This window comes from Phaseolus vulgaris, chromosome 2, assembly GCF_000499845.2.
Source record: "Phaseolus vulgaris cultivar G19833 chromosome 2, P. vulgaris v2.0, whole genome shotgun sequence".
Lineage (NCBI taxonomy): Eukaryota > Viridiplantae > Streptophyta > Magnoliopsida > Fabales > Fabaceae > Phaseolus > Phaseolus vulgaris.
The window spans coordinates 38,582,312-38,595,361 of NC_023758.2; the positions used below are offsets into that span (position 1 = coordinate 38,582,312).

General features: G+C 27.8%; 1 protein-coding gene across 2 annotated transcripts; it reads left to right on the top strand.

Annotated features, from left to right (window-relative positions):
• The first annotated feature begins 4,807 nt into the window (after positions 1–4,807).
• Positions 4,808–7,112, top strand: LOC137811925 (transcription factor bHLH19-like). Of its 2 annotated transcripts, none has more exons than XM_068613784.1 (4): positions 4,808–4,943; positions 5,373–5,927; positions 6,218–6,589; positions 6,851–7,112. In XM_068613784.1, the coding sequence occupies exons 2-4, from the start codon at positions 5,388–5,390 to the stop codon at positions 6,923–6,925; spliced, it is 987 nt and encodes a 328-aa protein (XP_068469885.1). In that variant the 5' UTR covers positions 4,808–4,943; positions 5,373–5,387; the 3' UTR covers positions 6,926–7,112. The 2 variants fall into 2 exon arrangements, with proteins under 2 accessions (XP_068469885.1, XP_068469886.1); XM_068613785.1 differs by having other exon boundaries at positions 4,809–4,943; positions 5,376–5,927.
• Positions 7,113–13,050: the final 5,938 nt, after the last annotated feature.

Below are 13,050 nucleotides of genomic sequence, written 5' to 3' on the forward strand. Positions count from 1 at the left end.
TCAAACTAAACTACCTTCCAGCTCTTTCTTTTTGCGCCGTGAAATTCTCATCTGCACCCCCTAAAAATATATCCCCAAGCATTTTTAGAACTTCTTTGCACTCCCACGACAAATTTATCTTTTCTAGAAAAACCGAAATAAATTTAATACCTTTTTGGAAAGATCATTTCAAATATTATGAAATAATTTTTTAACAAATTTAAAATCTATTTTGGAATAAACTTTGTTGAATGATTGAAGAATGATGTTTGTGTAGAGGTTGTAGTTCCCTTTCTTTTCAATTCCCCAAATGAACACATCCAAAAAAAATTATATTAGTTTAAAAAAGGTGGCTTGTTGTGTGAATGATTGAAACATACATAATTTTAGTCAAATTCACACAATTATAAGAAAGAATTATGAAATACTTGAATGTGGGAAGAGGTTGGTGAATGGGTTGGTTATCTGTTGTCTTCTTTTCTACAACATAAAAAATGAATCCAATAAGCGATGGAAGGAAGAGGAAATGTTGCACTAATGAACTAAGAAAAAACAAAACACCATATTTTTTATACTACTCACTCATGCCATCTTCCAACTCACACTCTGCTTTTAATAGGGAGGCAGCACTCTGTCGTGTAATTATTATGGGCTTAAGAGTTAATATCCAAATTCGTTAATGAAATATGGGTATGATATTAAGAATAAATATTTAATAAGTGTTTTAATAAAAAATTCATGTAAAGTGCACAAAGATAAAAGATTGAATTGAAATGTAGGAATATAAAATACATTATGCAAAAAATAAATTCATTTGTAAATCTAAGAAAAAATAATAAAACTTTTTCTCTTAAAAAAATAGAAGAATAAAACTAATGAAAGAATTTTTTAACATATTTCACTTTTTTTCTCATGAGAGAAATAGAAAAAAAAAGGAGTTTATTTGAGATAGAGAAATAAGAAAAATTAATTGATGTGGAACTTTTGTTCTTCTATTTTAAAAACTATTCTACCGGAAGATTTTGACCGAATTAATTAAATTTTTATATTGTTTTTAATTGTTTATCATTTGTATTGCTTGCGTTTTGGAGATCTGTACGGCTTACGTCTTGGAGAAACTATAGTATGATTAATATTATAGTGTTGATTGACTTTATCATAACATTTTTCTGAATCTTTTGTACATATTTCTTTTTTTATTGTCTTACGATTAGTTTGATATTGTATATTCATTATCATAGAATGAAAGATAAAATTCCTTCAAATAAACAAGATGCTCTAATTGTAACAATATACAGTAATATTCTAGTACCTGTGTTTTATCTATTAACCTTTGAATCTAGATAACTTCTTATGTTCTTGGATAGCTTTTGAGGTAGACTTGCTTATCAAGATCAATTGCAAAATATAAATTAATATAGCATTTGAAATCAAATTTTGATCCTCCAAAACATAATACGACGTAATTATCAGGGGCGCGCTCTACCACTGAGCTAATAGCCCGTCGTGCGGGCTTCCCGCCGGGCCCGCTATGCCAAAAGCAAGAGAAACCCCATCCCAACACTTGAGGTTAATGCATATAAAGATCATCTCAACAATAATCAGTGTTCTCCACATGGATTTGTAATGAATATACTAATTGTTCTCATTATTTATCCAATGTTTGTTCTTATACATATCATGACATATATAAAATTTTCCACCATTGTCATATAATACTCGACTCATTTTCATCCTTTTTGCTTCATTGTTAGAACTCATACTTAAGGATAACTTATAATTGATAGAAACTATGATAGAAATTAACTTACAATCTTGCATATTGAAGCGTCTCAAACTTTTAGTAGGTAATTCTTCTAAGAAAGCCAAACATTCTTCTCTTTTTTGTCTTGATGAATTTGCATTGTTATCTTGTCCCAAGTCCTTCGTAAAAAACTCCCTAGTCAATTTTGTCATCAATTCTTGGATTTGAACTTTATTGAAAGCTACCATACAACAACAAGATGATAAAAATATTCTCATCAAACTTAGTGTAATGTGTGCAGTGGTTTGAACTTAGTTTTTTTTGTAACTAAGACTAAAAATAAAGGAACCAAATCTCTTCTACCAACACCTAGGTGTGCTTGATTTAGATCGTACAAAGATTTGATCAACTTACAAAAAAAAATTCTTATTCTTGAAATCTTTTGGTTGGAGCATATATATATCCTTTTTAAGTCCTTAAAAAGAAGTAGTTTTTACATCTAATTGTTTAATATGTAAAACAAATGCATCACACATAGTCAAAACAACTCTGATTAATTTGACAACTGAAAAAAATATCTCATTAAAAGTCAATACCTTCTTTTTAGAATATCTCTTTACCACAAATATTGAACGATATTTGTTGCTCTTGATTATTATCATCTTGTTTCATCTTATAGACCCATTTGCAACTAATGACTTTTTGAATTTTCAAAGTTCAATTAATTTTCATGACTTATTTCTACGAAGAGCCTCTGATTCTTCTTGTATTGATGTCTTCCATAGAGAAACATTTGAACCATTCATAGCCTTAAAATGTTGAAAATTATCCTTCTTCATTTAGAAGATAATATGAAAGGTTCCTCTTATTACAAATTGTGAGTGTTAGGTGGTTTAAATTTATCTTGTGTTGATCGTCAAAGTCTTCAATCATTTACCTCCTCTAACTATTACTTTTTTTTTACTTTTGTTCTATATTCAGAAGAGTTAACTAAAAACTTATTCTCTACTTACACTATAACACTCTCTTTTTCTCACTTTGTAGTCCACTTTACAAAGATTACATCCTTACTGAAAACAATCTTAATTGTAGTAATGTCTCACAAAAGATACCTTCTCATTGTTAGCATACCTAAAAAATGTACACTTCTTGGATTTTGTATCCAACTTTGTTTTTGATTGGTATTGAACATCTTTTACACAAGACATCTAAACAAACTAAAAAAGAATCATCAACTAGTTTTATTTCCCACATATTCATTGATGTCTTCAAACCAATTAATTGGTGATAATCAATTTATCACATAACAAACAATTTAAGTTGTTTTTTTCTCACAAAAGACTTGACCATCATTTTCATTCTTAGCATAACTCTTATTATATTTTGGATTCGGTCACACTTTTTTTTTGTGTAAACAAAACTCAAAATTGTTTAATAATATCATCTTACTTGCAGAATGCCAAAAAGTCACATTTACATCTTCTCCTGTATTATTTGTCTTCAAACACTTAATAATTTTGTCAGTTTACTTATACTTTGAATTCCTTGAACATTGCAAACAATTTGACTTCTTATCGATGAGGTATGTCCACAATCTGTTAAAGTAATCATCAACATATGAAACAAAATATTTTTCTCTTCTTAGGGATAATATTAGTGATTTTTGAACATCAGAATGAATCAAGTTTAGTATGTATTTTTGTTTCTAGTAGTCGCTTTAGCATGTTGCTTGCCTATCACGTATTGCTCACAAAAAGATAAATTAACTTCCTTGAACTCATGTAAGAGATTACTTTCTGCAAGGATTTTCAAACCTTACTCTAACATATGATCAAAGTTGTGATGCTACATCATCATTACTTCTTCTTGACTTGTTATTGCAATAAGTGTGTCAACTTCTTGTAACATATCTCTCTAAATCATGTATAAATTGATGGTAATCTTTTCTTCTTTCATCACTACTATATTTTCTCTCACCACTTTTAAGATCATACCTTCAATATAGATCTTCCCGCACTTTCCATCCCTTTAAATTGTGTGAACAATTTTATCATATATTTTTAATTTGGTAGAGTCATATGTTTCAATTGAATCTGTTATCCATCTATCATGCACTATAAATTTTTATTAATAATAGAAATCAATATAGATAGAAATAATTTTTTAGTCTTTAAATTAATATCTAATTTAGTTAACATAGTGACTAATTATTTTTTATCTCTAACTTTAGTTGCTATTTAATGATTTTCTTGTAGTGCATAATGTAAAAATAAAAAGGTAATTTATTAATTCATAAAGATGAATTTATCAAAAGATTCTTCATATGCATGTTTTACATAGGTATGAATGGATAGATATATCCAACCCTAAGCACTTCTCTAAAGGAATTAATATAGTATATTGTTGGTGTCAATAATTGTTTAACGTCACTTCTTTCTTCCTACTAACGAACAAAGTATAACCTTTTCAATATTGAACACAGTTTGATTGTTATTCCCGTTTCAATCGGCCACACTAGTTTTTCACCGCCACAGATGCTACTAGGGAATTGGCTAAAATCTTCTAAAGTCAATGGAAACTGTGCTGTATGAATCATTAAGCTTACAAATCATATTTGAAAATCGCAATCAACGAAATGCTTATTCATGATGTATATTTAACCACGTTATCACATAGGCTTTCGTTTTTTGTTAATTAATAGCTCATGATGAGTTGTCCAACGAGCTCTTGTAAATGGCTTTTTGTTGCGATTGCAAATGATCTTTGACCAAATGAGAGACTCGGAAGCAGCAAAGGAAGTGACTTAACGAAACAAAGCAAATAAATGCGCGTTCCTTGAGGCTTTGGACACGAGTCAGGGACCACATTATGATCCTTGTTTTTAGGCTCTTATCAGAATTTCAATGTTTAGTCGGTGAAGAACACCCCAAAGTCCACAAAAGAACAGTAGTTAGGAGACACTGATTTGTCATTTTGAAGGCAACATCTAAATATAAAATGAGTTGTATATATGTTCCTTGATTGAAAATATTAGGCTTCCATGGTTGTCCCAGACAATTCACCCCATAAAACCCGTGAGCATGATAGTGCAACTGTTCTATAAGTTGGGATACAGTAAGGTCAAGTAGGAGAAAGGTTGTCACAACAACGAAATATATAAGCTGCTGCTTCTAGGCATAGTGCCCTCACATTAACAAGGACCTGCAATATCTGTTGATGAGTAAGTTTCTTATCTTCACCAACTCTCTCATAAAGATCTTTGATTGTAGTCCACAAGTGCATGTACCAAAGAATATTGTAATTGATAATAGACACGAGTGCATGGAATGTTGTGATCTGGGGATATGGGGATTTTTTTTTCTTACATGTATGGGGTTTAGGGATCACTTATATAACATAAACTAGTTGAAATTAAAGTAACAAAGCTTATCAACTTTGAGCTGATGCTCTTGACTTCTCTTCCAGGATATTACCTCTGGCTCTTTTGATTGCATAATGCATTTGGTTGGAAATTAAAATAAGAGATATCTAATATAGTAATCAGTAAAAGATGAAAATACTTGAATCTTTTCCTAGCTAGACCTTGATTATTGAAATGTCTTTCATGAAAGATTTTTTTATGGTATATATATTATGTTTTCTGATCTAGAAGGAGCAGGAAATAATGGAGGACCCTAATTTTCTTCGTCAGTGGCACCTGAGTTCTATTGATGATCCTAACTTACTGCCAGTAGCTGCTGCTTTTGGAGAGACTTTTCAACATCATGCATTCACTTATCCAGACTTCAATCCCAAAGCTTCCATGGAAACTACACTTACTGACATTGAAAGACCAACAAAACATCACAAAAACATCAGCTGGAATCCCAACAAAAGTGCTGCTCAGACATCAGATACACAATTTGTTTCTTTCCCAAATCTTGTTTCGTTTATGGATTCCAATCACATAAGTCCATTGGGATTAGTGAAGGCCAATGAGATGGCTTGTCCTATAACCAATAGCACAACTTCTCTGGACACTATCTCTCAAGGAATCTTGGGGAATCATAACTATCTCTTTAAGGCTTGCCAAGAGACCAAAAAGATTGGAAGACGTTCCAAAATTTATCAACCTCCAGACCACATCATAGCTGAAAGGAAGCGAAGAGAGAAGCTCAGCCAGCGGTTCATTGCTTTATCTGCCCTTGTTCCTGGACTACAGAAGGTATAAAATATATCAATGTAAATGCCTTTCTGTAGTTCTCCTTTTACTGTATATCTATGCTGTACACATTGAGCATAAAGGCCATAAAATTTGAAAAGACTAACTTCATAGCAAGTTTAAAGACCAATTAGCACACATAAATTCAAAGATTAAACTACAAGAGGATTAAACTGTTTATTGATTAACTCTAGATGTGTAATTGTTAAGCAAGTAGGCATACCTAGCGTTACTATTTTGTGTCCATTCTGTGTGCTTCTATATCACATTCATTGATCACATTTTTCAATCAGACGGACAAAGCTTCTATTCTTGGAGATGCTATCAACTACTTGAAGCAATTGCAAGAGAAAGTAAAGGCTCTTGAGGAGGAACGAAACATGAAGAAAACTGTGGAGTCTGTGGTAATTTTGAAGAAACCTCAACTATCCAATGATGGTAACACCTCTTCTTCAGAATATGATGGTCCATTATTTGACGGAACAATACCTGAAATTGCAGCAAGATTTTGTGAGAGAAATGTCCTCATAACAGTTCACTGTGAGAAGACCAAAGGAGTTGTGGAAAAAACAATCCATGAAATTGAGAATCTCCATCTGAAAGTCACCAACAGCAATGCCATGACATTTGGGAGATGTGCCATTGATATAACAATTATTGCTCAGGTAATAATTTTTATGCAGACTAAAAACCAACAGTAAAATAAAAATTATTGAATTAAGTTCCATGTATAGCAGTAAGATCTGAAGTAACAATGAAACCTTTTGTTGACACTGCAAAATAGGTAAATATAAATGGTTTCCTGAACACGTTTTATATTTTGACTAAACATGGTTTAATTGATATCTATGCATCATTTTTTCATAATTATTTCCACTAAACTGTATTTTTTTCAATATGGTAAATTATATTTCTGCTACATACAGATGGATATGGAATTTTGCATGGAAGTGAAGGATGTAGTGAGAAACCTGCGCTCAGCTTTTACATCTTTCATGTGAGGAGGTTCTGTTGTTCACATCACCAACTTCAAAAGCATAAGAAAAATAGGAGTTTCAACTATGTACCAGTTTAAAGTTTAAGTTCTTCACGACTTTGTGTAATGTCTATGATACTTCAACCATATTATCTTTTTGCATGGTCAACTTGTTGACCATGTTAATGCCACCCACCTGTTTCAAGTTTCAACTGTTACTACAGAGCTGGTTAGCTATTTTCTATAGTAGTTGTACATACACACATATATTCATATATATATATATATACATATATATATATATATAATTTATATATTTAATCATATTTATGTATTTTTTTATATAAATATATGTTAAAAAATAAAATTATTTAATTAAAAATGACAGTTACAAAAATGAGTATCTATTTTATATGATAGTACAAATAAATATTTTATAATTACTGTCTTAGTAACTAGTATAGTTATCTATAACAAAATATATGAAAAAATTCTCTTATTTTATATATAGTTAATATTTCCATTTTATCCTTAATTATATTTTATATTTTAAAATTATGATTTAAATAATGCAATATATTTCATATATAAAATAATAATAATAAATATAAATTGATCATCCATTAAAAAATATTTCATGAAAATAATATATATATATATATATATATATATTTATTGTAATGTAATTATTAATATTTTTTTCTGAATAATATACTTGTATAAAATATAATTGTTTTAGTTATTAGTACACTTTTACAAATTATAGGTCGTTGTGTTATGTAATCTTCCGGTGTATCATATTAACTCTTTCCTACACTTCGGACAGTTAATATCCATTCACTCATTCATACTTAAATCTCTAACAAAATATTAAAATTTACAATCTTTATTCTCTGAGTAAATGTTGAAGATTACATGACTATAATTTATATAAGAATCGAAAATTTCCATTACAAGTTTGTTTTATTAAGATTAATTAAAATTTAGATTCAATTTTTAATATATTATTAATTTTTTTTTAATAAAATTTATTAGATTTATGATGTGATCCTTTACTCTTGCACTGAAAAAAAATCTATTATGTTATTAAACAACTCATAAATATATAGTTTTACATATATTATAAAAAAAATTGTATTGAAAATAAAGTTATATAATATTATTTAAAATTAAGATATTGCCATTTTATCCTATTTCACACTCTATTTGTTAGAGAAAGTAAAGAAGATGAGAAAAAGAAAATATATATTATATATTGTTCGATTTAAGAAAAATAGTAAAATTATGAAAGAGAAAAAAAATTACAATATGCTATTTTTAAAATTATATATATATATATGGTAATTTTTTTTTGGTAGATGCTAGAACAATAATAGTTTACTAATAATTTTGAGATGCTATAAATTTTCATACCACATAAAAAAAACTAATAAATATAGTATGTCATTTGTCCTATTTACTAGATTGAATAATCACTATTTAGTTACTTTTGTTAGGTTGTGTCTTGTAGCAAAAACGAGTTAGAGAGTTCTTTACTTTGTTGTTTCAGACTTGGTTGTGATGATGAGTGAAAAACATTGTATTTATCTTAAACAAATAAATTTTTTAACAATTGGAGCTATTATTGCAAAAACATTTCCAGAACCACATTATTGCTTTTACTTAAGGTCCATTTTGTCATAAAATGTATGCTACCTTAAAAGATACATTTGAGACTCACACCTAGTATTCAAATATTTGAAAAATAACGGAATCATTTAATAAATAAGTATAACATGAAAAAAAAGACTTCAGGAACTATATATCATCAAATAATCATGGTTACCTATCTATAATAGGAGTACATTTTTTGTTAGGATGAATTACTATTAAAAGAAGTGAAACAATATTAAGTTCTTAAGAAAAATGTATGTACAACAATATTTGAAGAATTAGAGAAGATATATAATTATTTTACAATTGTCCAAACTTATAAGCCAACAATTAAGATGCAACACTTGTCTATTTTAGATTTAAATATAAAAAAATGGGTACCAAAATTCAATATTGGAACAACTCACTCAAGAATCACAATAAGTTCTTGGAGACCCACATATATCACAAACAAATAAAAGAAAAAGATATGAAGAAAATGATAGATGTAAAAGTGAATTGAACATGAAGAATATGATTGCAACAATAATAAGACTTACAAGAAAAAATAATTTATTTTCTTTTCTAATTTTTAGATTTTAATATTACATTTATGTGTTTTATTTATGTAATATGTACATAAGATTGATTTTTCTATAAAAGATAGGTAGTTTATATATGTAATTTGACTCTATATGATTTCACTAAATTGTTCATATGCACAACTTATTTCATAAACTACACTTAGAAAACATATAAAATATTATCGATTTCAGAACTATAACTCAATTAGACTGGATTAAATTGTTAAATTATTTATTAAAGAATTGTAATTAATTATATTGTACATATAATTATTTACTATAGAATTACAACTCATTATAATTTATAATTGTAGAAAGTACATGGAGGGTAGAAAAATTTGTGAAAGATATATATGAATGAAAAGATTAATGAGAAAAGAAAAATATCCTAACTTTTTTTTCCTATAATCTTCAATATTTATTTTTAATATATATATATATATATATTAACCAAGAAAAAATAAATAATTACATTACTCATATATAAGAAAAATGTTATTCTTCTTAAAAGATAAGATGAGAGTATTATGAGTTATTAATATAAATAAAATAAACAATTCATATTAAGAGTGACTATACTTTTAAAACAAATGCATCGTATATATATATATATACTATTATCACACTTACACAAATTAATAAGTATAATATTTAATTCAATTACACACTTAAAAAAATAATTTGAAATTTGGGAAGGCGATAGATACCCGAAGTTGAGGGCATGTCACCCCTTCTTCAATTACCCTTTTCCTTTTTGTATATATGTGGAATATATATATTGATTTTTCTGAAAGAGTAGTTGAACATGCCGTTAGCAAGCCTCTAAGGATTTTTTTTCTTTTTGCATCTGCTTGAGAATCTCCTCATCTTTAAAATGAATGCAGGTTGGATTACATTTAAGGATTGGGACTCCTCCTTGTTCTTGGATGCCAAGTGAAGACAGATCTTTACCTTTGATGCACAATGTTCAGATTCTGAGTGAATTTTCTGGAAAATTGGTAAGGGTTTGATGTGGCTGAATTGCATTTTTTTTCTGGTGAATCAATATCTAGGTAAAAAAGTAATAGAATAACTCTAAACACCGCAACATTATCTCCTTGCGTGTTTATGAAACTTGGGTCTGAATGTACAGGGAAAGGTTACGTGCCATCATAATTAACATTCAAAATGTAATTTAAAATCATAATATGTGAATATTATTATTCTATGATGGATATGCTGAGATGTGTAAGTTCACGATTGGACCATTCATGAGGTTTTTTTTTATCTCATTTCGTCCATTTCAATTCCTATTTCTTGAATTTGTTTGTTTTAGTTTCTAATTTACCAATTAGATCAACTGTTATCTAGATGGTGATTTTCCAATTAAGTTTTCTACTCGACAACACATCGTCAGGTTGAAATACTGTCATGCACTGGTACAGTTTTGTTCAATCCTTTCTCTTTATATCTTGTCCTCCCGCCTATTTTAGTTTGATTCCCATACAAAGATTTTAAATTGGAGTTCTTAAATGGTAACACATCAAATCAAGTAATTTTGAATTGAAATTTTCTTTTATCATTTGGTTATCTACTAAAACTTTGTTATATTCTTATCATCTGTCAATTGTAGTTAAGGATATACTCAAGTCTCTTGTCTTCAAACAGATTGTGCATGTGCCTCAACTTATGCATATGAAGACCTCAATGGCTATAAGGAAGTAATTTTACTCCTTAATAAGTATAATACTTAATTCAATTACACACTTAAAAAATAATTTAAAATTTGGGAAGGAGTGATAGATACAGAAGTTGAGGGCCATGTCATCCCTTCTTCATTTCCGTCTCTTCATAGTTTCTTCCTGCACCGCTACATTTTTCTTCTTCACTCTACAATGTTATACAAAGACAAAAATATCTCTATTATTTTTTAAAAATCCTGAAATACACTTAAACCTAAACTATTCTTTTCTTCTTTGTTTGTCTCTCAGTCATTCCATTGTCTTTCCACGGACTCCATGTTATATCTTAAAGTTTTGGGATTTGATTAATATTATTGTTGGGTTGTTAAAATTTAATTAGTAGATATTGGAATTTAATTAATAGTTTCTATTATTTATCATTTATCTTTAGTTGGGATTTAATTAGCATAACTTATCTCTATCCTGACAAATAAAAATTGATAGAAAATCTATAACTATATATAAAGGGGATTCCCTTCTTACTTGTTTTTTCTTTTTACATAAATTACTTCTCAATTTTACCCTTATTTCAATATTTATTTTATTATTTTATTTTGGATATTTCAGACATTTTGTTATTTTTTCTGAGCCGTTACTAACTATACTACAATTTTTATGATATTTGAGTTTGAAAACTGTTTTTTATTTCTTTTTAATTTATTTTTTTTAAATTAATATCTGGTAAGTTTTGTTTTGCACATCACTGGTTGGTTCTCTTTTATTATTTAATTATTTTATTTAATTATTTTGTAACTACTTGAACAATTACAACAGTTTTGAAATGGTAAAATTGAAAAATATTACTTAATGTTAAATTTGGAAAAAAGTGATTGAGAAACTAGAGGTTTGTTTGAACTTTGGATTGAAAACATGCTCATTTTTCTCTCGTTTTGCTCTCTTTTCTCTATGTTCATGTTGCTCTCTTTTTTCTTTTGATTTTTCCAATTCTCATTCATAATGAGATTGAGTTCGTTTTCTAATTATTAGTTTAACATCATGTACAGTTCCTTTCTTTGTATCTGTAATATAATTTTCCCACTTTTCTTTTTCAACTACCACTGTGAAGTCCAAATCAATGACATATGATCTTAACAACCTACTGTCGTTGTTCCCTTTTTGTTTTTCTTCTTTGGGAAATTCATTATCTACCATGAATTTGAATTATATGCATATATGATGTACACTACATTTAGCTCTTCTTAGAGAGAAGGATACTGTTGAAATTTTGAGATAAAGTTGGTTGTGAAACCGTTGTATTTCAATGGGTATCAAAAAAGTGCAACAAATCTAATACATATATCTCAAATTTTTATATCTTAATTATAAAGCATTAAAGTTAAATACATATTAGTTAATGTTTCGATCCATTGATATTTCTTATTTGTTTTTAAAACTAATATCTGTTGTGATTTTCTTCTGCATATCATAATTCTTTGTTTTTTTAGTCTTCTCAATGGATTTTCTCCTATCTCATCGGATTTTCTCTCTCTTAGTGACCGTCTTTGTAATTTGATAACATAAAACCTAACCTGTATTTTCTCAATATTGCATTGCATTATAATTCAAACCTTTTTTACTTTTTTTTGTAAATTATAAAAAAAGGGAAAGTGATAACTTCTTATACTCTAATTCCACCTCCGCAACCATAGAATAATGTTTTTTCATCATCACTCTAATTCAAATTTGAACACTAAAATTAGTATGTAAAATGTTTCAATTTTTTATTTTATGCATTATCTTACTTTGGTTTATACGTTTTTTTACGAAGATCTGATTTTTTATTTATTTTGTGGAACATAATTTAATGGAAGGTCATTTAAAATTATTGTATAAACCAAAATAAACATAATTTACTAAATTTAATGAGTTTTAATAATTTTCAATCAATATGCATTTAAAAAAAATATTTTTATGACATAATTTTCACTTAAAACAAAACGAGTATATATATATGATCGTCTATATATTTGATTTAAAACTTAAATATTACTATAATCACTAAAAAACTAATTAAGACCTAAGTTTATTTTAGTTTGAAATACTAATTAAGATAACTAAAATAATAAAATATTTAAATTAAAATGAATTTTTTTTAGTTTCAAAATTCATTCAAGTAATTTATCTAATATTAATTAAGATAAACATATTTATTTTTTTACAGTATCACAATATAAAAGTACAAAAATATATATAAAATTAAAAAATCATTAAAA